General features: G+C 43.8%; 1 protein-coding gene across 15 annotated transcripts in view; it reads right to left on the reverse strand.

Annotated features, from left to right (window-relative positions):
* MAPK10 (mitogen-activated protein kinase 10) overlaps positions 1-27,753 on the reverse strand; it is a 928,972-nt gene that overhangs the window by 330,412 nt on the left and 570,807 nt on the right. For all 15 annotated transcript variants that reach the window (XM_069630429.1, XM_069630427.1, XM_069630418.1 and 12 more), the window contains exons 7-8: positions 22,515-22,653; positions 6,364-6,529 (exon numbers count right to left, since the gene is read on the reverse strand). In XM_069630429.1, coding sequence (XP_069486530.1) covers positions 6,364-6,529; positions 22,515-22,653 — 305 coding nt within the window. The remainder of the gene's footprint in view (positions 1-6,363; positions 6,530-22,514; positions 22,654-27,753) is intronic.

The raw sequence follows: 27,753 nt of genomic DNA on the forward strand, positions 1-27,753 counted from the left end.
TTGAGAGATGATAGCCAATCATAGAGAGTGGAGCTGCCGAGGGAAGGCTGCAGTAGCCAATACGCTATTTGTTTATTGGCTGCTGCAGGGCACTCCAGCAAGGGCAGCATTTGCAGCAGCTAATAAGCAAAAACCTTATTGGCTGCTGAAGCCTTCCAATGGCAGTATTTTGCCAGCACAATTTTCTCACATAGCCTTTGGAGATGCTCTGTGAGCAAAACACTGCTGGGGAAAGCTACAGAAGCCAATAAGCTATTTGCTTATTAGCTGCCGCAAATGCCACCCTCACTGGTGTGCAAAATGTATTTTGCTCACCGAGTCAGCCTATATGAGCAAAATACATTTGACACACCATGAAGCGTGCCATTGCAGCAGCCAATAAGCAAAGAGATTATTGGCTGCTGCAGCCTTCCTTCCCCCAGCAGTATTTTTCTGACAGTGTTTTGCTCACAGGGTGTTTCTAAATGAAATTCTTGGATTTCCTTTGTGAACAAAATAAATTCTGCACACCACCTTTAGTGGTGTGAAGAATGTATTTTGCTCACAGAGAGACTCCAAGGATTTCCTTTGGAGATGCTTCATGATCAAAATACATTCAGAAATCAGCACACCACTGAAGGTGGCATTTACATAACGTGCTTCTAGCAGTAGCATGTTATGTAAATGCCATGTTCCCTGGTGTGCAGAAAATATTTTGCTCACAGAGAGTCTTCAAGGATTTCCTTTGTACACACACTGTGAGCAAAATACAGTATGCAATCAGCACACCAATGAAGGTGGCATTCACATAATCAGCAGTGGTATGTTATGTAAACAGCATATTCTCTGGTGTGCACAATATATATTTCTCACGCAGGATCTCCAAGGATTTCCTTTGGTGACACTGGGCCTCATCACGAGTTGGGAGGTATCCGACTGGGATACCGCCCGACTTTATTTGCATTAGCGCCCACCCATCCAGCGGTATTATCGTCGGATCACGGGTTGGGCACTTAACGTGACTCCCCATTCTCCATTGCATCCATTGGACCTAATGGGAAATTTTCTGCGCAATTACCATGCGATAATACCGCTGGCATTAATTGCACCGAAAATTGGCATTTTTCCAGCGTGTTTACCCCCAGCTCTGAGCCAGGCCCAGCAATCGGCAAACCAGTGAAGGGGCATTTACATAATGTGCCTCAGGCAAAAGCATGTTATGTAAACGGCACCTTCACTGATGTTCAAAAGTCATTCCAATAACGTGCCTCCAGAAATATATTAATTTTTAATAGACTGCATTTTATGGAATGGGGCAGTTTAATAATCAATGTGCAGCCGCATTTCCATAACGTTCCTCAAGCAGTATATCAAAATGTATTTTGTAGCAATGGTGGCAGGCACCACACTTTCCCCCATAGCAAACTATTCGTCTCTACTTTTGGCTTCAGCCAAATACTTGAGCCATACGTCGATATTCGGCCAAAGTGCAATTTCAGTATTCGGTACACCCCTACTTCATACAGAATATGAAGAATGCAAATTCATAAACAAAGAAAGCAGGGCCCCAAATCAGTGAAGGTCCCTTTAAGTCAGCTGTGAGTGCTAACACACAATAAGACCTATGGTCTGTAAAGATGAATTTGACAAAATGATTTCCAAGGAAATAAGCACAACAGGAGACGTCATGAGCAGTGCATGGTGGTGGATGAGTTGTGGTTGTTTTTACGATGGCGGTAGCAAAGTTATAGTTGCTTGTGAAACCATAACTGGCATTTTGTTTAAAAAGATTCTGCAGCTTGCTCAGTTTGCATTGATAAATACACATTGAGGGACTTTACCAGAGGGGTGTTTCATCAAGCTGTACAAAAAATGTATGCATAACCATTTGAGGGAATTTTTGGTTTTTTATACTTTATGGGGGTTTAAATTTACCAGTTTGAAGGAGCTGCTATGAAATTTAAGTGGTGTACGTTTTATACGTGTATCACAGGTGAGGGCTATCGTTATTTTTCACTTCCTGGATTCCAGCTACAGCCATTGCAGAATGTGACTCAAGACTGATGCCTGGCTGCGATGTAAACTGATTGGAACAGCTACAGAGTTGAGCAGGGGCGTTGATAGGGGGGACCAAGGGGGCTATAGCCCCTGATCTTTTGGTTGTAGCCCCCGGATAGAATCTCAGGAGCTACAGCCAAAAGACTAGCTAGCCCCCAGACCCAACAGTTCCGACATCAGCTTAGCCCCGGGTCTTTTCCAGACCTAGCAACTCCCCTGGGCAACCTCCCATTCTTTCCCTCCTTTCTCCATCTCTCTCATTCGCTTTCTCCTTTTCTCTTTCCCTTTTTGCACGGACACAGTGTCTCCCTTTCTCCCTCTAACACTTTCACTGTTTTTCTCTTTGTCCAGCCCCCTATCGCTTTTTGGCTCTGCCCCCACCTGACTTGTTTTCTCTCTCTCCCTCTCGCTCTCTCTCTCTCTCTCTCTCTACCTGGCAGGGAAGTGTATCACACCAAAATATCCTCACTTTCCGCCCAAGCATACTAAAAACTATGGTGCTTCAAAGCCAACCCTTGTTTAAACACTTAAACGTCATTTGTACGTTATTTGTTGGTTGCAAATCTGCGTTCAACAGTAATACTTATAAACAAAACTAGCAACTGTACCCGCCACGTGTGTTTGTCTCTGTCCATTTTTCTGTGGTACAGTGTGAATCAAAGATTTCCTCTTAAACACCATCAGAGAAATGCCAGCTGTTAGGAGTATGTCATCCTCCCGCAGCGTGACTGCAGTTTGCTTTGCGGGCTTGCATATATTATATATGGTGGAAAACCAGAGAGGACGCGTGGTGCAGCAAACAAAGAAAGCCATGAATGGGATGGCCAAATACATGTGAGGCACAGAGGCGTAGCTAGGATTGTCTATCAAGTGGGTCCTGAAGCTAAAGTAACTGAACCCGCCCCGCCACAGTGACATTAACATCTATAAATGCCCACACAGTACCGCTGAGAGGGCATTTACAGATTTTGGGTGGGCCATACCCGCTCAGACCCTTCACTGTCTACGCCTCTGGTGAGGCATGAGAAAGGAACCTGCTTGCTTGCCTGCGCGTCTGATCTTCTCATGCCAGCCTCGTAAAGACAGCCCGCGTGCCACTCTGACGGCACCTACAGCAGCCCATGAATATAGTACACCTTTTGTGCACAACTGACTCTCCTACGCATTTTGTGATTAGAGGCAGGTGCGGCCTATCGTTTAATCAGTGGAACACGCTGTGTTTTGGCTGAAGACCCGAGGTTTATAATTTTTATGACAAAACATGAATCCAAATGTTTCTTGAGGGTTTAATGTGTAACCAGTGTGCAAGCGATGGGGAAGTCCACAGTGCATGGCATGCATCGCTTGCTGTTTTAAACCGAGAAGTTGCTTGCATTCTACCTCCCCGGAGGTGCAGTACGGTGTCGCACTGGCCCAACTTGCAATGGATGGAGCACAGAGGCTTCTCTGCCACCCTGCAACTAACCTTATGATTTTGTAAAAGTATACCTACCCGCACGGTAGAACGGGAACACTAAGACATGGATGTGCTTCTTTCTTCCTCTGTAGAATTGTGTGCTAGGAGCTGAGAGATCATGCTGACCTGACTGCGCCAGCTCAATTCCTTTCATGATGCTGACCGAGGAAATGCACAACACCAACTGGATGCATAGCATTATGGTATAGCAAAACAAAAGAGGTGATGGCTGGAAGCTTTAGAATTCATCATAACCACTGGCATAGCAATGGGCAGCACTTCAGATGGAGCAGTTTGGGCTGGGCAGCTCCTTTTGGGGTGGTTCTTAGCCTGAGTTGCATATGGTCACTCCCCTTTCTGTAATGGCTTGGCAGGCTAAAGGACGGTGGTCTGGATGGTTGCCCAAACCTCTGCTAGACAGTGATTTATTCTAAACTTCAAGCCATCATCTATTTGGTTTTGCTTTGGGATCATGCTGTAGAGGAGCAGACGTGTAGATTACTGATTGACGCTGCCCCCTCACCTCCATTATACTGGATGAATAACAAGAAGACACTGTGTGTGACACCAAGTATCATCCCAATACTGCATCGAATGTATGAGAGACGTTATGCACTCAGACAACCATATTGAATGCACCTTCGTACTGAGGTGTAGCAGGAGATTTGCAGGCACCAGTGAATAGCGAGGAGTTGCAAAGGAGATCTGATAGGTGCAAAGTGATGGCATAAGGAGAAGATACAATGATGCACTGAAAGGATATAGGAATACTTAAGAATGAAGATATAATTGAAGAAACAAGAGTAAACATATGTACAAGAAAGAAGAAACCAAATATACAAAGAAGAAAAGTAACCAGATGAGAAGTGAGTGTATATATGCAGAAATGCAAGGTAGATGAGCCACATAGAAGCTTGCTGCAGTAGAAAACATAACACAGCTGAAGTGGCCATGTTGAAAAGATGGACGCCGGCTTTCAATGATAGTAAGCAAAGAGTTTGAAGGAGAGAGACCTGAGCTGCACAGCTGTCAGAGGCTGGAAACACAAATTCATGCATGAACAAAGAATCACTGATGGCCGGAGATCAAGGATGCTACATCGAGCAACTACTGAAGGGTAGAAGGGGAAGTCACGAGGATAAGCAGCGTACGCAGCACATATTTCTCTTAGATTAAGTAAATGATGGAACATTTATGAGTGCTAAGTATTCACAATAAAAGATGCAGAAAGGCCTATGTGATGTAGAGCAACCAAGTCTCCAGAGGCCAAGAGGAGTAATGACACCCAGCTTAATTGAATTAAATAGCACTAAATAAGAGGTCGAAATGGACACAATCGTGGTCTGCTCACATGTGATTCAGAGCTCAAAAACAAGGCCTATTAATTAAGCTCAGGATGAAGATAGTGGTGTACCTATACTCCCTTAAAGGTCCCAGAGAAGAGAACAGCCCGCAATGTCAACTACAAAGAAGAGGCCTTGGCTGAAGGCTTGGCTGACGAGAGATGGTAGACTAATTGGGCGAGTTGGTAGCAGTCTGATGTTATTCTCTTCACCTGGGTTTTGTTTTGCTTACGTGCTGCTAGTGAGCCGAGTGTCCGAGGTTGGGATAGGATGCCAACCTATTCTGAGGGCCTATGCAATGATGAGAATACGATGTTGCATGAGTCAATCTGCTACTGTTATACTGTTATAATCACTATTGTACATAGGGATGTGCATACCAGAGCGGTGCAGCCAATAAAGTAACTAACACTTATAGACTGTATAAGTAGATATGTTCCCCTAACCAATCCCTAAACCCGATGACATCATCGCTGAAGCATATTGAGGTATAAAGCCTTTGTGTAACCAATCTGCTTTGTGAGTGTGTGGACTACAATCAGTTGTTCGCCAGATTGCCCTATTTTATTGAACTGATAATAAAGTAGTACTTTGCCATATTCATTGAGTCTGTCCGATCCCATTCTGCACATAGGGCCTGATTACAACTCCGGCGGTAGCCATGCCGGAAAAAATGGCAGGCTGCCGGCAGAGTTGTCTTTTTTTTCCAGTGGTCTGTGCAGCCAGGCACAGGAAAAAAAAATCATGTGGACTTTATAGAACTCAATGGGAATGTGGAGGACAGATGCACCCGCATTGTGTGCAACAGTGCCGGTGCATACGTCAAAGTGTGCGAGCGGGTGCCTTTCCGCCCGTCAGGTGGCAGAACTCGGAATATGCCGGTCCGGTAACAACGGTGCCGGTAGCTTACTGGCACCATTGTTACCGGACCGGCATACTCATAATGAGGCCCATAGACACGCCCAAAAAAGTGTGAATATGTTCAGTCCACCTGGAGCTTTGGTGATCCTGTCCCTTGTTTATCAGAAAGGCAAACATAATTAAATCATTTTGCCCTACAGAGTTTGCTCCAATGGAACGAAGAACAATTATCAGTGTTCAGCCTAGTTCACACTTCATTGCAGTAATAAATACCCTATTATGTATTGCCCACTGTGATATAACTGGCGATTTATACCATGTTTAATGTGAGACTCCTCAAGTTTCTTAGTGCCAGACTGCCAATGTTGCATGGCATCGCCTTGTTCCCAAGACGAGTGTGCTGCCCATCAGCTATACTCCTTTCCCTGAATATCAGCTCATTACATAGGCACCCATCTTTCTGAAACTAAATGGCCTGGCCTTCTTGCATCGCAACAGCCTGATGTTCTGCAGGGAAATTCCTTCCAACCTCCATGTCTTATGCAATTATTACTGCAAATGCATTGCTCTCGATTCTTGTAGACATGCCTTTCTTACGTACATGTTCTGACGTCACAGTGAATGTCCAGCAGGTACCCTTTACTGGCTACCCAGGCACATTCCTACCGTTCTCCTTGTATCCCATTCCGAGGATGACCTCTGGCGCTCTGTAGTAGCGTGTCACCACGTAGGGTGTCATCATGAAGCTGGTCCCCGCAGTCCTGGCCAGTCCGAAATCAAGAATCTTCAACGTGCAGTCGGACTTCACCACTATGTTGCTTGGTTTTAAATCCTGCAAAGAGATCAAAGTAGGCAAAAATCAGCATGGCATTAAAATGTAGGGGGTCAATTTCAAATTTCCTGTAAATTGACAGATGGAATCCGATGCAGACACATCTCCCTGCATGAAATTAATTCTTTGCAAATCTGATTGTTTGTTCTGCATGGTGGAAGGCAGTTACATTGATCCCATGGAATCCACCTGCTTTTTGCATCGGAATCCATAGAATCACCACCCCTATCAATGTCCCTTGGGGCAGAGATGCATTTGTATGTTGAAGCAGATGGGAGTGGTGGAATCAGAGATTATGAATGGTGAACCTGCTCTGCCATACAAATCCATCAAAATAACAAGGTTTAACGCATGCTTTTTACACATTGCGCTGAGCAAAATGGCCCACCTTAGTATGTTATGCTATGTTAGTGGGCATTTGGGTAGTGTCTTTCACCATTGGTATGGTCTCAACGCGCTGTAGGTTGACCGCCCTCGGGGACCGGTGTCCAGGTCAGTTGAGACAGAGCAATAACTTGTGCATGTGTGCACTCTGTATGTGTGAAGCTAGACCGCATTTTTCGTGGTGGATAGCTGCCTTCAAGATCAAGAAGTGCAACACCTTCCGCAACCCCATGTTACTTTTCCATTATCTGAAATGATTCAAATGATGTGCAAAACGCAGTTGTCAACCATGTGCTGTCTTACAGCTAAGTGACGTGAATGCCGAGAACCATGAGGGGGCTTCAATGATAGGCTCGTGGGATACTGACATTATTTCAAAGCAGATGGGAGGCCATGAAATTCAAGAAGATAAGAACCTCCACTTTCGGGTACTTGAGAGCTGCAATTCATTTCACCCCTTGTGGTTGCAAATTCTCTCTGAACATTTATGAAACTCAGTCAGAGCTTTCTGATTTCCTCAAACATAGCAAATGGTATTTTAGTCTACCCGCAACTGAGCATCTCGTATATTTTGCAAAGAGCTTTATTGCTTCCCAGATAATCGTGTGCTATAGACTACCTCTTAATTATATACAAACAGAGGTGGCATTTAAGCAGAGTACGACAAAGCAGACAATAACAACCAATTACCTGACAAGAAGGAGCCAATTACCTGACAAGAAGGAGTCTATCAAATTGCATTACCATTAGCACCCTGGGAAGGGGGGGGGGCAGCCAATTTAGCATCAGTGATCATCAGATGGTCATTGAGAGAATAGCATAATTTGGTCAACATGCCTGCTGCAGAAGAAATGTGCCGCCAATGCTTTAAGGAACATTGATAGATCATCTGGGACATGGCAACGAGCTGCATTCTGGAATAGGTGTTGAAGTACCGAGGACATCCTTTTTGCATAGACTTGCATAATGGCTCGGCACTTAAGGAGTATATGCAGTCCCCTGCCCCCTTATTGGATAACATGATGATAATTTCCAGAACTACAGCAGACCTGTGCTGCCAATTTAACTTTCCTTCAGTTTGCCATCTGACTAGCTTCATCCAAACTAATAGCAAAGGAAATTAATTGTGCATGTATATGTGTTTCTTTCAACAGTAAGTATGCACTTTTGAATCATATATGCTCAGCATGTGCAGGATAGTTAAATTTCTCAAAACAATCTGTCCATATTAGCATAATTTTGACTATCCTGATATCTTGCATTTATTGATGTCAGATATAATGATAAGCTCACTGGGGAAATGTGATGAGTTCTGAATTAGAGAGTTTAGCTCAATGCCGCTTGGGTTATTAATAATAATAATAATTTGACATTTATATAGCGCTACGAACCCTCAGGTATCTGAGCGCTGCTTATTATTACCCACGGTGTGTGGCGCTCATTTATCTACCTTGGAAGGATGAAAGGCTGAGTTTGGCCCCGCTGGGATTCGAACCTGCTAGTGGGCTCTGCACTGATGTCAAAGCGAGCGCTCTACTCTACTGGCTGTGCCACTTGACCAGCTCAAGTTACTAGTGTTACATTTGTGTACGAGACCACCAACCAACTTGCCAAAGTCTTGCACAGAACTTGCCCTAGTGTTACATTGTTGGTGCAAAATGTCATCACCTAAAGCATTCCCAGCGTAGCACCTCCAAACAGTGACTCTGGGGTTCAAGGAGCTCTTTGGAAGATTTCCCTGGGAGTGCTCAGGATGAAGCTGACAAATATTTTACTATCATGTCCAGAAGTGCAATGGATAGTTGTAAAATATTGCCATCTGGCAAGGGTTTAGAAGCCCTAGTTTTAATTTTAATTTTTATTAATCATAAGAAGGAGCTGGTAATCAATCCCAGAAAGGGTGGTCTGCTAACCGGACACCCTTTTTATGAAAAGCGTTGTGTCCACTTACGCCCCCTGCACCAGTCTCCTGAAAGAGCTGCAGCACCTGCTCTCAGTGACACAGAGCAGGTGCAAATGTCATATTTTCACTCCCTTCTGACAGCTGCTGGTTCTCAAGACTCCTATATAACTGGAGGGTAAGCTCATGAACAAGTGGAAGGACTTGGCAGCTGATAATACTTGAAACAAGGGGGAAGGCGTCCTGCCACTTCCTTTTAGGGCTCTTTACCTATGTGTTTTGGTAAAGGCTAAATTGTTTTGCGTGCTAAATATGGCAGGGGCTTTTCTATTTAGCTAACTGTCATGGGTATTCTAAAAGACAAGCAAAAAAAGCCTTTAGAGAGTGCATTGTAGCATTTGTTATTTTGCTAGTGCTAGTGGGTGCACAACATATTTTATGCATTTAAATATTTCAAGAAATTTGGATATTTCATAATATGCATCTTAGATCAAAATACATTCATTTTATTTTGGAAATGCATTAGAAAAAAGAAGGTGACAAACATAGTTGTAACAAAAGTTTAACAAATACAAAAAGTCTAAATAATATAGTGAACAGAACCACCATTAATAATGTAAGGGACCTGTCTATTCAAGAGCTCACAGACACCATGCTGTCTTGCACATATTATCCATTCAAGACAAAAAAACATTATTAATGGTGGTTCTGTTCACTATATTTGTTAGACTTTTTGTATTTGTTAAACTTTTGTTACAACTATGTTTGTCACCTTCGTTTTTCTAATGCATTTCAAAAATAAGATGAATGTATTTTGATCTAAAATGCATATTAAGAAATAACCAAATTTCTCGAAAAATTTAAATGCATAAAATATGTTGTGCACCCACTAGCAAAATAAAAAATGCTACAATGCACTCTCTAAGGGCTTTTTTTGCTCGTCTTTTAGAATACCCATGACAGTTAGCTAAATAGAAAAGCCACTGCCATATTTAGCATGCGAAACAATTTAGCCTTTACCAAAACACATAGGTAAAGAGCCCTTAAAGGAAGTGGCAGGACGCCTTCCCCCTTGTTTCAAAGGTTCTCAAGACTCCTGCAGAGAGAGGCTACATTATCCTCAACACCTCTGACTTAAAATATGATCATCGGGGATATATCAGCCTGGTGGCAGGATAAACTATGAGAATAGGCTGTATTGATTTCAGTATAATGACTAATAGAAACATAATTATTAATTCCCCATCAAATTGGACTCATACCTCTGTCAACCCGGTGAGCGCAGACCAGCTATGGGAAGCTATGTGGATTCCACTCAGCCTGACTCTGTGCATTCCAGTTAATGACACAAAAGGCAAAATGCCGGCCTCTGTTGACTCTCTGGGAGGATCTGAGATCTCCTGGGGGTCTGGCTTCAAATAGGCACTTCCTGAGAGGGGGCAAAGTAGGGCAGCCAGAGGGCACAAGGGGGCTTGAGGGAGTGTTCCTCCATCTGGCATTTCCGTGGGATTCACTTTCCTTTCTGTCCAGTCTACTTCTTTCAGAAAAAGAAACTGTGATTATGACATCAGGAGGCAAAGGACACTTGTCTGAAAGTCGGATTGCAACCCTTAAAACACACTTGTTTTCCTCCCACCCATTGTAACCTTTCTCCTCTAGAAGTGAGGGCCTACCACTTCTTCTTTGATGCACATTTGGACCTTCAAGCAAATCAGCTAAAATTAATCTGAACCATGTTGCGAGAGCAGTCCCCTCCAAAGCCCTCTGCCAGAGGTGGAGAGAAGGGTTTTCCAAGGCAGAGGAACGCTCTTCTCCCTACCCACCCCTAAGGAACATTGTGGGTGACTTTGCTGAAGATCAAGTTCTGTTAGACAACTCTGTAGGTTGGGAGAGCACAGACTGAAAAAAACTCACCTTGATCTGGAGTCCCCTACAGTGGGTCTCATGGCATCGCGCCTTGAAACACCTGTGTATAGGCGCGTTACAAGTTACAAATACCATATCATATCATCCAGAGCAGCCAGGACTCCTGTGTTCACTGCGCAAACCACTTTGAACCAAATTTGAATCACGTTTCATGCTTTCAAACCACCAGAACCTGTGGAGATGTGTTTGTCACACACCTTCGAATTGGGAACCGATGCTTGCATCTGTCAAACTGATTCAATGCTACAGCTCCCCAGCAGCCCTGCAACGGCCAGCTTGAGCACCAGTGCACCTTGCAGATGGCTTAGAACTTGTGTGTCTTCGAACCAAGCAACGAAAAACACCAGTGCTTTGTATCACTGTGCTTGACTCGAACCTCTAGAGCGTCTCATCACTCATCGACCTGAAAGAGCTCATAGTTTTATACGATGCCTAAAATCCTAGAAAGAATTGTTCATCTTCAACTTTCCTCCTACCTTCATGTTCATTCCCTTCTATCCCCTTTATCAGTCTGGCTTTAATCCAGGCTTTTCCACTGAGACCACTCTCATAACCGTCAAGTTTTCTTGATGAGGCTCATCATCATTAGCTGTCTTCTATCCTGGTTTTATTGGATCTCTGTGCTGCCTTTGACACTGTCGATCATTTCCTTATTATTGGAAAAGGGACTTCTTTTGGTATTTCTGGCCTAGTGTTAGATTCGTCTTCTTCCTATCGCCAGGCTTGCTTATTTTCAGTTTCCTGGCATGGTTCTTTATCCTCATCTCTGTCTCATTGTTTTTGGTGTCCGGCATGTGGTCCCTGTCTTTTTACTTTATGCACACCTCCCTTGGGGGCCCTGGTCATCCAGTTTGAGTTTCATGTCCATATATATGCTGATGATACTCAAATCCTATTTTCCTTTCTGTCCTTTACTGATTCATTACAACATCAGCTTTCATCCTGTCTTCCTATCAGTGAATCTTGGATGTCAGCTAATTTTCTTAAACTGAACCCTAAAAAGACACAAATGCTACTCTTTTCTGCTTCTAACCTGGCACCCCTCTAATTTGTTTCTTTTCCACATCGTTCTCTTCCACTTTCTGACCACATACATAATCTTGGCTCTACTTTTGTTTCTGTTCTCTCCTTTCATGGCCAAATCTTTTCTATAGTACGCAGTTATAATTTTTAGTAGTTTAATATTCGATAAATGTGTCATCTTAACACTTTCTCCTCTTGGATGAACTACTGTTATTCTTCATATGTTTGACTACCGATTTATGCACTTATCCTTTTCGTTCATTTAATATTCTTCTATTTCCATCATATTTAACTTGTGTTATTCAGTGACTATGGGCCTCATTACACGGATGGCGGTGGACCAAGGTGCTATCAGCACCTTGGTCCATGCCGGTAAAATACTGGCACCGCCTTGGTGGAAAGGGGAATTACCGCCCTATTCCAAGGTTGGTGGGGCGGTAATTCCCCCTTCCCCCATTGCCCTTCCCCATTCCCATTTTTGCCTCATAGGGCATAATGGGAATGGGGAAGGTGCTAATTACAGCACCGCAAATTGCAGTACCGTAATTAGCTCCCTGTTCCCTTTGCGGGTTGGTTTTTAACGGCAGCAAAAAGCAGGCGTTAAATTCCCCTACCCGCAAAGGGACCTCGTAGTAAGGTGGTAAGTGTTTACCGGTACCGGTTAAATACCGGTACCGGTAAACTCTTACCGCCTACCATGTAATGAGGCCCTATGTCTCCTTACTTAGTCCAACTTCAGTAGCTTCCTATTTCTGCTCGTTTCAGTTCAAATGTCTGTGTCTTGTTTTTAAGTGTTTTCATTCTCTTGCACCTAATTATCTGCCAGAACTCATTTCATTATAGCAACCTTCTCTTTCTTCTGCTGCTCATATTTTTCTTTTTGTTCCTTATCTGTCTTGCACCCCTTCACATTTTCCGTCCTTTTGAATTCTTGCACCCAAATTATGGGATGCTCTCCCTTGGAAATATGTCTTTCCCTGCATTGTTTATCTTCAAGAAGTGCATAAAGCAACATTCACTGTCTCAAACCTTTCCATCGTAAATTGACCTATTTTGCTTGTAATCTATCATTGTGCCTGTTTCACAATTGCATTTATGTTGTACCAACCTTTTATTTCTTATAAAACGATTTAAGTAAAAGCAATATATAAAAAAAAATCAAATAAATAAATAAAAGCTGAGTGATTCACCAGGATTCCATCTGCTTCACATAGATATAAATAACTTGTATGTTCTAAAGGCATTGAAACCTACTATATTAAGCTCAATTTTACATCCTTAGGCTTGTTACTGTGAGCGCCCCCAATTTTAGGAATGTGACGGTTCAGTTCTTTTCATCGACTGTCGAATATCCTGTTTGGTGTCAACCCACCCCTTTACATGAGATTCCAATAATAAAGGGACCATTGTGTGTTTCAGTTTTCACTCTTATATATGAAGAAGAAACAATAAATAGGCTGAAACCTTTCTCCCAGCTGCTTGATAAAAATGGCCAACTATTACCACCAGAAAGATTATCTAATTTATGTAACTGCGTGTTCCTTGATCTCAGATCTTATTCAATAAAACGATTTAGCATCTTCCGTTTTGAAATGAGACGTCACTTAATTAAAAGTAGCCCATACATTACAGATATATTGCTTATATTCCATTTGCTATAAAGATCTAGGAAAGTGAGCCACATTAAACCCCAGTTATAGGAATGTAAGGAAAAGCATAAGGCCCATTGGTTGTCTTGGAAGGATAGCTCAGGAGCAGCTTGCTCGCCTTGGAAACATAATGACACGGAGCACCACAGGTTTAATCCCCGGGTCTGCGCTTAGAAGCCTTTCGGTATTAAGTGCCTTATAAATAACCTATCATATCATGTATTGAGAATGCACTATATAAAGTGCAAAACATTCTCCTAGGTCTGCTTAATGAGTGTCAGTTAGTGGTCTATCACCTCCTAGACGTCTGTGCTGGCTGCGATATTAAGGAGCCAGTATACTCTTTCACCCAGGTTGTCGCATGAGGCCAGAGTATATGAATTGACATTCAGACATTTCTTTTTTTTCTTGCTGGTCACATGGCATTAAACCAGAATCTGACCGAGCACCACTGTAGAGTCAGTGCCTCCGCGGTGTTATAAGTCTGTTATATTATTTAATATGTGGGCCACTTCTCTCCACACCTTGCTTGGCCAAATGGCTGTAGAATTCCTCACCTAACCTGAATAAAAAGACGAATAATTTTTCAATATTAGCCTGTAAACTGTGGTAAACGTTTGCCATTTGTGTTAAAAGGTCTCAGTGCTGAAACTGAACATTGCCATCCAGGTACCAAGTGCCACTATAGTGATTATTGCCATTAGCTCCCCACGATACCATCTGGGTGCTCGGAGCGGTGACTTGAGAAATGCGAGGCAGCTGTATTTCATTGGTTTGAGCAGAGGCAACAACATGCTTCAGCGGCGAACGGAATTGAGGGGCAAATAGCGGTTCAGAGAATGATGAGCTCTGAAGGCAGCTTTGAAGGGTCCTAGAGGTTGGTTCTGTGTCGAAGATGCTAAAATTATGGCTAGCAGTGGCCCACCATTGTAAACACAGGGATCATGGCTGTCCAGGCTTCTAGGAGCTTTGAGTCCCACTCCAGGGTCTCAAGGGTCCAGGTTAGCACTTTCCCCAAGCTCCCAAACATGAGGGATGCTGGCACACACTTTCAGGGGTCCTGCAACCCAGTGTAATCCTAGGTAACAGGGTATGATATGATATGATATGACATTTATAACGCGCCTATACACAGGTGTTTAAAGGCGCGAGGCAGCGAGGGAGGGGAACAAAGAGAGGACAGACAATGATTCTACTAGGTCAGGTATCATTCTGATCACGCAAGTGCGTGGGAGAGGGTCAAGGGACAGTGCAGCACATGGGAATAGTTAACAATAAGTAAGTAACGGCCAGCAAGTGGCAAGTGCACGGGTAAGTGCAGACAACAGGTGTCATGGCAAGTGCATGGGTAAGTGCAGAAATCAGGTGACACAGCAGGTGTCAAGGGCTGGTAGGGGACTGTGGGGATACAGAACAGTCCCCAAATGCAGGGATTGCCAGGCGGGCAGTGAAGGTGTGTGACGCCGGCAGAGGATGGACCTGAGCCGAGATCAGAGGGCGTCCAGGAAGCCAGTGCAGCTCCAGTTACAGCCAGGAGGTCAGCAGAGCAGAGGAGAGGAGGCAAAAAAGCAGAAGCAAAGAGAAAGGTGTTGAGGTGCTTCCGGAACCGGAGATGGTTCTCCTCAAGTTTAAGGGAGGCAGGAGAATGTTCCAGAGGGAGGCACCAGCCGAAGAAAGAGATCTACCACCAACTCATTGCTTGGAGAAGCGACTGACCCTGAAGGCCTTGTGGATGATGCAGAGGGTTTTGAACTTAATTCTCGCAACCACTGGGAGCCAGTGCAGAGATTTCAGTCCTGGAGAGATACGATCCCTGGGCTTGAGGCCAAGGACAAGTCTCTTAGTCGAGTTCCGGATGAGTTGCAGAGGGCGGAGAGTAGAAGCAGGCAAATTTAGAAAGAGGCTGTTGCAATAGGTCAGCCTAGAGAGAACCAGAGCTCTGGAGACAGCAAGCTTCTGGGGGAAATATCCGGTGGTAGAGATGCAGGTCTGAGTCCAGTAGCAGAGTTCACCCCAACGGTCCCTGACGATGGTTAGGGGGCAGAGCTCACCTCTTCCTTGAAACACCTGCCTTCACCTCGCAACTGGAGGACTTTATAAAGGACGGCTCTCTTAGCTGGGTCCAGCAAAATCTTTTTACAGGGTTGGATTCTAGGGATGATTTAAAGAAGTGGTGGGAGACCCCTTCATTTAATGACAAAAACCCAAAAGTGATTGGACTAAATCTAGTCTGCCTTACAGGTCCAATTCCTGTTCTTCAAATTAGTGGACCTTGACCTTCTGACATCACACCCAAAGTGCTTTGATCTAGAGGAAGTAGAGGGGACAGGAAGGAGAGAGAGGGAAAGAAGGAAACAATGTACAGATGTCTCCCTGGCTACACTAATCCCATCCCCTTTCCTTCTCAATACAATCAGACCCAGCCCATATTGAATGGTTATGCCCTTTGATTCCTGTTCCCAGGCTAGCTTCTTGTGTAGTGGCTATCCCTGGGGAAAGGGTGTCACCTGCCCTTACAAGCAAACAAAGAGATGCAATCCCCTAATGCTACTTTTCTTCCAGTGGAATCCTTGTCTGGAGTTAATACACACAACCCTTCCATAGCTGAACTGGGCCCACAAGGAAGACACATGAGTGATATTCATTTAATGTAGCTTGGATAACTATGACAGATGCTGGCCACCTTACCCCAACTCAGATGTGTTTTATTTGTACAGCTTAATGTACCACCAGAAGAGAATCCTCAGAGTTTTGCATTTTTTGGAACAATTGTGCATACCTTAAATGCTTGGCTGTCATTGCAGCTGTTAAGAAGGAACCTGGGATCTGAACCTGCTCTGTGCCACTGTAGGGCAGGTGCTGCCATCAGGTTACTGAGACAGCAGTCTTTTCAACATTGGAGTTTTATGAAAGGGAAATCCTAACAGTAGATTTCCCTTCCTGAAATGGAATTATCTGCATCATTATATTATTTAATAAAAACCAAAAAGACAGGGCCTTCACACCCCTGCCAGATGGAAATTCATCACACACACATACTAACAGTTCCAATAATCAGTGCATCATGAGCAGGCTTAGGTCAGAATGTATAACTCTCTGTTGAGCACAAGCTCACTGCAGCATTTGAAAAGTTTGGAGCCGAGAAGGAAACAGTTTCAAAGGTGAAATTCAAAGACAATGGGCTTGGTTCGCAAAGAATTTGCACTGGAGTAAATCAGGAGATGTTCGTGATCATCTCTGATTTGCACCTGCTACCTTATCTTGATTTAGGTTCAAGGGTGTTGTACTTTCTTCTTTGTGGGCCCTAGGGCCATCCCAACTTTTCTCATCTTGGTTTGACCTTCGACCCAATCCCAGGCATTCCTGGCCCCGGGTTAGTAGATACATAATGTTGGCCCATACTGTCTAGAAGGTTCTGCCTTGTTCTGATCATGCAGCCCTAATGGTCATTTGGCATTTTCTATCTAAGGCTCCCTCAGGGACTTCCTAACTGACCCTTCTCTTGCCAATGGTTAGTGCTCAAATTGGATTTGGGATAGTGTCTTGTTATTGCTCTGGTTTGATTCGGGCTGCCCTGTCACATACACTTTCACCCCCCCCTTTCTAATCAGACTACTTTCTTCCCATCCCTCCCACCTTTCTGCTTTCCCTTTAATGTTTAATCAAATATGACCCCCCCCCCCCACACCCTCAACCAAGGTCCTTAACTTGCTGTGCTGTGGCGGGTTTGACACTAGGCTTACAGACCAACTGAGCAGTGGCAGTTTGGATGTGGCCGTTCCAAATAGGAGGATCTCAGTTTTATTTCCTTTTCATCAAATGCATTGCTCTTTCATACAATGATAAATAAAATTCTTGCAATCTGATTTGAAATTATTAGACCCTGGGATACTTTCCAATTGGAAGATGATTTGTGTGGCATCTACATACATTTCCAAGGATCTGTGTAGGCAGGTGCAATATGTGTTAAATAGAGGATACTAAGAGGATCTCCGGGGTACACCGCAAGTTACCTTGCATGATGACAATACAGCAAGACTCAATGTGACTTGTTGACACTGATTTTCTGGATCCAATATAAGGCTTTGCATGCTATTAATGTCCATTGTCTGAGCCTTTTGGGGAGGATTATCTGATCACCTATATCATAGGCAACCACCATCTTCATGAGTAGTGCTACTACTTGCTCATCCTCATCAGGGGAGGTGAGGCGTTCTACTCACATTTCTGTCAGATCACCCTATGCTCTCCTGCTAGATCTGAAACTTGATTGTCAGTCGTCCAGGAGGAGGTTGAGTTCCAAGTACTCCTGCCATTGGCTTGGTACTTCCATTCCCATCAATGCATCTGGGAAAGGGAAGTTGAAGAGCAGCTGAAAGGTCTCCAAGACCTTAGGGACCACTGTCAGTTTCTTGAGTGGAGAAGCAATGATGCCATTTTTGATTGTGTTGGGAACTATGAACTTCGACAGAGAGACATTTAAAGTCAGTGATATATAAGTAAGTTGATGGAAAGAATCGTTTTATGGATGCTTATGGGTGTTCATGAAGACCTCTTCAATTGCCATGGGTTTGAAGGGTGAAACCTCTCATTACAAAACAGTTTATTGGAGGCAGGTAGAAAGAATTTTCTGGCAAGGAACAGGCTCTGATTTTTGCAATCTTGGTGTTGCCAAAAAGCCATAGATCGTCACAACGTGCACTAGAAGCTTTCAATGTTTTTCCAATGACGCATGGATTGGAGAGTATTCTTTGACGATATTGATAGACACATACGTTAGGGTCAAAGCTTTCCTGATTCAGCCAGAAAATTAAGGCATTTCCCTCATTGCAGACTTACGTAAAACTTATTTGTATCTTTTGTAGATGTTTTTTGTCCAAATTAGACCCAGATCTTAGCAGTTGGAGTTCCAAGTTGTGACTTGTTCTTTCTAGCTCAGCCAACTCCTTGGAACACCATTTGATTTTTAGTTTGGGTCCTTCTGTGATGCCGTTGTTTCACATCAGGATCTATGTCTCTGAGTAGGTTGTCGGCCTCTCACAGAGGTTTTTTGTAGGTGATGACGAGGTTATGATCAATGCTTTCATTGTTTATCTTATAAAAATGCCTGACTGCAATGTGGTCTGATTCCTGTAGGTGGTTGGGGAATAATGCATGTTATCAGCTCAAGTCACATAAGAGAATGCTCAGAGCTAATCTGTGCTTGTATGTTGTGCATTACCCAGATATAAACACATTAATATTTGCAAATCCATTCAGAAATCAGGAGAATTAGCAAGTATTAGCAAGTTATTTTGGGCTGCTGATCTCGCATTTTTCTCACAGAAGGATTTGGCTTAACCATGAATGTCCATATTTTTTTTAAAATGTTTACAGTCCCGTGACGGGATTGCAGTCCCCTTTTGGAAGTTCAGCATTTGAATGTTAATGTAACATCCTGAACTGAACGGGAAGCCTAGTCGGGATAGTTCAGAATTCTTTTAAAACTCCTCCCCTCACTTTCTCAGCTGACACAATGGAAATAGGAGAAGGCCTACTCTCTGTCATGTCTTATGATAAACATAGTAGGTCTGCCAAAACACTTCATTACTAACCTTCTTCTTCTTCCTCTTCCTCCCCTACCCGTACTTTTTAGCGTAGATACCTCTTGTGTTCCTAAAGTTAAACACCTCTGTGTGGTGTGGGCTTTAGTTGCTTAAGAAGGCTCTTTCATTAATTCTGAAAGAAGATCATGCTGGAATTGTGGGACCCTCATCAATTCCCAATTTGATTGTGCAAATGCATTGCATGTGGGCCTTCCCAATCAATTTATATTGCAGCTACAGAAAATCCAGAATGCAGCTGTACAGCTAATTTTGGGATTTTTTGACAGATCCTGCCAATCCAGTTTTCACGCAGATCTTCACTGGTTAGCAGTATGTCATTAATATTAAGATCATTTCTTTAACCTTTCGGTGTCTTCATGGTTTGCTTCTGGTCTACCTCAATGAGGAGCTCTGCTCCTTTCACCTCCAACTACCTCTACATTTATCCAACCTCTACCTGTAAGAAATCCCTGGTTCTCACTGCAATACCATGGGGGAAGTGGGAGAGGATTATTGGTTCTTGGCCATGTACTGTGGAATCAGATGCTGCCTTGGAACTGCAGCAATTGGACTCTTTGCTAAATTTTCAGAAAAAAATAAAGGCAAAATCAAATTATACTCAATGCTGCTGCATCGCTAAACCTCCAAAGTATGCTGCTATGATCATCTGCACACAGATGCGGGTTGTCCAAATAAAATAATATAGCAGGCTACCATGTACTCTGTCTATATCACTGACATAGCCGGTAGTAGCCCTTTACTATAGAAAATCTGTAATGCAATCTGGGGAAAACCAGAAACCTCAATAGATCCTCCTTCAACCCCTCCCCATGTTGTGGTCCAGATGACATCACTCAGCCCTGGGTACCAAGCCCAAGCGCAAGTTCTTCCATCCTTGGGTACAATAAAACCTTTCTAATGAGCTTTGATGATTGTCTTTTATTAATGACCAAATCAACTTACTGGCTTCAGATATCACAGCTTAACCTTGATAATGTCACAACCTCTTGGAAAGTGGAATAGTTTCAAGGTCTTTACCAAACATTTTTCTACAACATGCATAATAAGGGTGTACGCCAGTAGGATAGTGAGGAAAATTCAGCACTCACTTTGTGATGTATGAGAGCAAGCTGCATTCACAGGTTTCAATCCCGGCAGTGCCAATTTAGCCCATCGTCCTTCGAGCAGTGCCATCAAATGGGCAACAATAACACTTTTGTGAGAGGGATTAGAGGCGGGATGAATGCAGAATGAAGTCTTACATGACATTGTGATATTCTAATCATTCAAAGAGGCAATAACTAGTCACCAGGTAACAATTCCTCTCATGGAGAAACCCTCAATGGGCCCTAAGCCTTTGCTAAGTATAGCCTCCTTTCAGACCTCCTGTACATTAGCAGAATATTTAAAGGCAAAATCAGCATATTGAAGAAATGAATGTCTGCTATACAACAGACACTCCCGAAATACTCCCAAAAGAGTCATTGAACCAGCAATGAGTGAACATCCCAGGTGTTGGACCCTTTCATATCTATCCATGGCTTATTATTTTGTGGAGCACAAGATCCTTCGGGATAGGTTAACGATATGGGTCAGGACATCACACCCTGTGCTCTTTATAATTCCTACTCAAATCCCTACTCAATAATTGAAAGTTATTATAGAAACTCACTTATTATAGAAACACACCAAGGGCCTCATTACGAGAATGGAGGTAGCCATGGAGCTATTAGCTCATTGGCTGCCTCCATTCCAGGCTCCATTACCGGGTTCCTGCAATGGGGACGTACCGGGTTACTCCGAGATAGGAGGACCCGGAAAGTCCTCCTTGCAGGAACCCATCCCCATTCCCATCTGGCCCGTTATTGCCTCCCTCTTCCCCTAGCGTGACCCGCAAAGCACACTTGGTTTTACCAGGCGTGCGATCCGGGTCCCGCGATGGGAAGCTTGTAATCGGCGCTCCCGGATTGAAGGGGGCCGCTCCCGTACCGGCCCCCTTCAATCCGGGAGCGCCAGGGTTATAATGAGGCCCCAAGACTGCCAGAGACTACTCTTCTGTGGTAGAGGAAATATCTCAGCATCAAATGCAGTTCCAAAGGTATGCAGAGAGCACACAGCAGTGCCTGCCCTAAAATTAATAGATGCATTTCAGAGTCCTCAGAGAAGGCTTGAGGCCCGTTCAGGGGCTGATGAAGGAGAGGCCTCATACTTCATTGTTTTTGGGATCTCGGCCAGGAATCACCAACCCCAGTGAGAAGCTGTACCCCCGTAAAGCAAGTAAACAAAACCTGGAGTTGCGGCCAATTCAGACCTTGCTTTCAATCTTCAGATCCACATTATTGTTAAAAACACTATTCCGCAACTGATATTATTCAACAGATGGATACCCCTTCCCCTACATCAAGCAGTAAATACCAGCACTGTGGTGCACGCCCGTCCAGATTATTGCAAGAGAGACTATACAGGTGCTCTCAAAAAATATATAATAAATGCAAACAATCCAGAATAAATCAGCTGGGCTCAAGCTCAATCTGAGGAAAAGTAATCACATAACACCGGCCCCAACATTACTCGACTGACTTCCTGTGAAGTAGACTGTTCCATTCAGGTCTGGAGTGTGGCGATGAACGTCTTTGGAATGTCCTGGAGCTGTATGCATAGAGCCAGTCCCCCACTAAAGCTCTCAGAGGCCGCTCAGATTGAGATACTTTTGCTCTGCCCACCGAGTAACTTTCTTTCTGATTAAACATGAAAGAATATCTATTTACCGTTTAAGTTCCTGCCTGCCCAGGTGCCCAGTATGCAGATGAAAAAAATCAAAGTTTTGCCTGGGGGTCATGTGAGGGGTGTGGGCACAGAACTTACTTTTCCCAATATAGGACATGTAAATATACATCTTTCGGCGGGCACTCAATGGGAGATGGTTCACGGCTATTGTGCACGACCTCTGGACCTCGCTGGATATCACCCTGCCTATCAATCATGCTCAGTCTCACAAATTCCAAGAAGAAATGAAAAGCTGCCATATTCAAGAAGGAATTGTCTCGCTAAACTATTTCATCCAGGACCACCCTCCCTCCATCAGGGACCAGTCCCTAGACACCCTCCCTCCCCCATTTCATTTGAGGGCTCAGAGTGAACCTTAACATAAAACCCCTGCTCTACTTCATTTGTGACTATGTGCTGTACCTTCAACATCTATGGGCATAGCATCGCTGTTACAGTGCCACCATCTGGAGGAGAGGGCACTACTAATTGGCTGAAAGGGGATATGTTGACACTATACAGAATACTATAATTCCTAAATAACCTATGCTTTAGTTTAAACAACATGCACCGAAAGTGAGTAACATACAGAGGAAAGTAAGATCAGTATAGAAAAATAAGATTTTCTAAAGCACTTAAAACATACAGGATAAGCGGTGGGAAAAACGTTGTTTCACTTATTAGATGATTAAACACACATGTTGAAGGTGTCAGACCCCAAGCAAACAGAGTAATGTGTAAACTGTACTCACCCTATGAATGATTCCGGCTGAGTGAAGGTGCTTTATACCACACAGCATTTGGTACAACAAGTAAGACATTCGTTCATGATCCAGCTCCATCTGAATCACCTGGCACAGGTTGGCGTCCATCAACTCCATCACCAGATACCTGCAAGCAGATCACGTGTTTCATGTTATGGCGTATTCATAGCTGGCATTTCAGAAGACTTGCGATCAGAGGTACAGCATTTGGTGTTGGCTTTAGGCGAAGACTCCTCAGTGATGAGACACCAGGAAAAGTCAGTGAGAAAATGCAGGTTTTCTGCAACGTGCCCAATAATTCATGAGTGAGGGTGTGCTATAGATGTCATTGTGGGCCCTTTTTCATTATCTCAGGCCAGCCAATGCGCGGCAACATTATTGTGCGCTGTCACACAGAACATCCAATGAAACTTCTCCAAAATTCAACACTGGTGGCCATAATTCGTAGCTGAAAAGGGGAAGAGACTTCAGACTGAAAATATCAACGAATGTACATGTTTGGGCCAACAATCAACTCTGTGCGTTTCTGAGATGTGCCAATGTCTTTTGTGCCCGCTTAATTTCAGCATTGCAACAGCATGTGTGGTTGGCTCTTTGCGGATTGTTTTGGAATTGCCCCTATGCATGAGTATCCCAAAGCTGGACTCACAGAGCTTCATTAGTGGGGGAAAGGCTTTCTTTAGTGTCTCTTGAGTCCCAAGGAAGCGGAAACCCCGCTTTCATTCGTGCACACTGCAAGGCAGCTGTAAAAGGCCATACCCTACATATGGAGTGCCAATAGGTTCACATGCAAGAAGCAACGAGATGTAGCAGAGCTGTGAGATTCTACGACTTTCTCTATAGGGAACTGAAAGCCCACCGAAGCTCATTTGTAAATATGGCCAATCACTAACTCACTCCACCTACCCCTCTCTGCAGACAGCAAGGTCACTCACACCACATGGCCTGCTGAGGAAGGTAAGATATCATGTGTCCCTTTCCTTTGGAATCCATTTTCGCTATGTTCACCCCTTTTTAATGCAAACACCGTTAAGCCATTGTCGAAGTGCTGGATCACAGATCTCAGAGAGATCCGATAGTGGTAATAATGTGGTCGTTTTGCATGATTCGGTGGCCATCACTGGGAGAGGCGAGTGGCTCCCAGAGCAAGCAGCACACAAGTCCACACATTACAAGGCACGTGCTCCCTGAGTCTTGCTTTCCTGTGGCCTTCAAGGTCTCCCAGAGCCTAAAAGATCATAAACACTTTGCCTCCCTACTGTTCCCCTGTCCCCACCTTTCTCCCTGTTCTAACTCGCTATGGCAGTGGTGCCCAGGAGCATGCTGGGCCAGATCATGAGAGCACCCTGCCGGCCTCCAATTACTGTGGAAGCAATGAGGCGGCGGGGGTGGGCAAAGACAGTGAAGATTTGGTACAGACTCCCTACACTTCCATGGCCCCTTCGAGCCCCTAGTTCTGAACGGCGGAGGGATGCAGAGGTAGGAGGGGTCAGTAGAGCACAGCAATAGTGCACTCTTTTCCCACTGTTGGCGCTGCTTGTGAGGGAAACAGAAGCGTAGCGACGATTGGCTAACAAGTGGTGTGTGAAGCTAAAGTAGTTGGGCCTCCCGCAGTGACATTAACATCTGTAAATGCTCACACAGCACTGCTGAGTGGGCATTTACACATTCTGTTTGGCCCTTGTCCGCTCAGGACCTACCCTATCTACGCCTCTGGAGGGAAATGCAGCTTTTTGCACTGTCAGTTTAGAGAAAGTGGCTGTGGAAGATCCTAACAGGAATGTCTTGTCAGTCCTCGGCAATGGGATATTTACCTGAGCAGTTCATGGAGAAAGTACTTACAGCATTTCATTTAGGTGCACAGTCCCACAGGCCACATTCTTTCAGTCACTGTGTTTATGTTTACATTAGTCACCACATGTTTCACATCTACGGGGCTTCATCAGAACTCAAAGAATATATTCAAAGTTTTCCATACTGATGGGCGTTTCATAGATTATGGCGATAAGTGTATACCATTGTACGACCGCTGTGTTCCACATCGTAATAACATTTAAAGATAACAGTACACACACCAAAGGGGGCAATATAAAAATAAAACGAAATGAAACAAATGCCAGGAGCACATTTTACACTTGAGAGCATGATAAAAGTAGAATGCCCATATCATACCTGAAATGTTCAATAATTAGTAACAGCATACTTCCATACCAGTTCAATTCACATGTGCCCATCGTTATGCAACAGAATGCGGTCATAGCTTAGCTTTGAATGCACAAACACCCCATTACATTATGTGCATTAGCCTATAAAGGTTTGTTGTAATATCATCAGGATTCTAAAGTGTCCATATCATACACTGTGCATGCTCAATGTGTAACTGTGTGTTGTAATAGTGGCATGATGCATTAGAAATTGTGTGGGACTCGTCACATATACACAATTTCTGTACTGCCCCCATGTGGAGCACCAATGCATTGCAGTCTCACTACCCCATCACGAGTCGCCTTTCATCGCTCGCATATTCCTTTATTCACATAGGTCTGCTCGAACCAAGCAAGCGTCCTTCCTACTGCTGGTGTGGTGTCCATCTCCCCCTCCTGACTTCAAAGAGAGCTCACATATCAATCTAGCCAACTACAGCACCCCAAAATAAATGCATATAACTACATATTGACCTATAGCTGATCCAGTTCACAAGTGATGGGGACTGTACTGTTATTGTAGCCCACTTTTACAGAATGATACAAATGTGGAATGAAGAACGTGCTTACCTTCAGATGACCCGGTTATTATATAAATCTTCGACACATTGGTGAGCCTGTCAAGTGTAGATTAGGAAGGCGTGTGTATTGTACTGGGACCCAATTGCTAGCAGACTGGCAAGCGTGTGATGAAGAAAATGCATCTACAGTCAGTGGTGACTGGTGAATTTTTTAATTGGAGGGGTGTAAATATTTCCCACTAAAATGCACAAATGACTGAGCCCAGTGAGGGAGCCTGAATCAGGCGGGGATCAGGGGAGTTCTACCCATGAGAACAAATGTTACAGCATTTAACAGCATACTTTCTAGGAAAAATTGGGTGAAAAAGCTTGCATTCGATTTCATAGAGTAATACATGAAAACCTCAAATTAATGCAAGTCGGCAACAGTGCACGGGAACATTTTCCAACTCATTTTTATGATGCCATTATCCACAATATATGTGAATATAAAAAACATTTTCATGCTGGCTGTGTCCTTGCATGTCCATGCAGACTGCCCCAATACATGACAGCGCTATCATACCAGAACAAACACCTCTTGGCTTTGCAAGTAAAAAATACCATGCCATTGTTAGAAACATATCCGGATTAGCTGCAACCATGAAGGCCATTCTTGCCATGTAACAATACTAATCGCGTTTGCTTTAATCTTGTTGGCCAGCATAAAATGCCACTCCAGAGTAAGAAAATGTAACCAGCCTAGCTTCAGCAACCTAGTACAGTCTAGCCACATAACCACACTGGCCATATTTATTTGACACTTAATACCCAGTTACAAAATGCCATGGCACAGTAAGAAAATGCAACCAGACTGGCAGCAGCAACGTAGGCCTGCCTAGCCACATAACATTACTAATAATACTTGCTTTACTAACCATTAAAAGATGTCATGCCACAATAAGAAAATATAAACATACAGGCTTCAGAAACATAGGCCAGTCTAGCCACACTATAATACTTATCATATTTACTTTATCCAGGATGCCCACTAAAAAATGCCATGCCACAGGAAGACAATGCAACCAGACTGGCTGCAGCAATGTAAGCCAGTCTAGCCACATAACAACACTTAACACGTTCGGTTTAACCTTGATGCCCAGTAAAAAAAATGGCATGTCACAGTAAGAAAATATAACCAGGCTGGCTGCAGCAATGTAAGCCAGTCTGGCTATATAACAACACTTATCATATTTGCTTTAACCTTGTTGCCCACTAAAAAATGCCACACCAGAGCATCAACGTAGGCCAGTCCATCCATTTAACAACACTTAACACTTCTACTTTAACCTTGATGCTCTGTTACAAACGACATGCCACAGTATGAAAAGGTAGCCAGACTGGCTGCAACAATGTAGGTTAGTCTAACTACATAACAACAGTTATCATGTTTGAATTAAGCTTGATACCCAGAAAGAAATGCCATGTCAAATCCATACAACATACCCAGACTGGCTGCAGCAATGCAGGCCATTCTAGCCACGTAACAACATTTGCCATGTTTGCTGCAGCCATGATGTACAGAAGAAAATATCATCCTGTAGTCAGAAAACCTAACCAGACTGGCTGAAGCAAAGCAGGCCAGTCTAGCCACATAACAACACTTATCTTGTTTGCCAGGTAAAAACCTTGATGTCAGGTAAAAATGCACAACTACCCCACAAATCAAAGGCCCGCTCCCCAGTGTGCATGCAACCAATCACACTAATTAATTCAGCCTTCAAACACATTCACTTGCACACCCATACACATTGACATAATTTATAACTCTTTCACCTGTGCACCCACAACATTCACTCTCTCATTTACACACACAACCACACAACACAACTCTTTCCTTACTGTGTGCAAACAAACACCATATACTCATTCCTTGCAGCCACGTACACATACATTTTTTTTTTAAATCCTTCCCTGCAGCCCCGGTCCAGCAGCTGCCCTGCCACTATCAGGACAGGATCCTATGACAGTTCTCCGGCTTCTGCACAACATGAACAGAAAGTATGGAGAGGTTCCTGGTTCCTGAACATCTAGTTCTCTTTGCTCTTCTTCTCTCTTTAGACTGAGCCTCCCTCGTCCTCCATGGGCTCAGTCCCGGTTCTGTTCTTTTCAGCTTCTCGCTCGTTTACACTGGAATGCTCTCCCACTCTATATCCGCTCTATCACTGACTATTCTCTCTTTCGTCTTTCTTTTAAAACTCATCTTCTTTATTGCCCCTGATTGCCTGCTACCAGTAAGAATTGATGTTCTGATTTATTTATCATGATTTCTGTACTGTACCCTGTAATAATGTGAAGCGCTTTGGCTTAAGGCGCTATATAAAATACAATAAATTACAAATACAAGTATGAAAGCAAATGCATCACATATCTAGTTTTGAGATGAATTCCAGAATTCAAAATATTACCAGGGTCTGGAACCTCTACCTGATGAAAGTCCTGTGATGGTATGACTTGCGATTC

Source organism: Ambystoma mexicanum, chromosome 6q, assembly GCF_040938575.1.
Source record: "Ambystoma mexicanum isolate Mex_15411 chromosome 6q, UKY_AmexF1_1, whole genome shotgun sequence".
Classification (NCBI taxonomy): Eukaryota; Metazoa; Chordata; class Amphibia; order Caudata; family Ambystomatidae; genus Ambystoma; species Ambystoma mexicanum.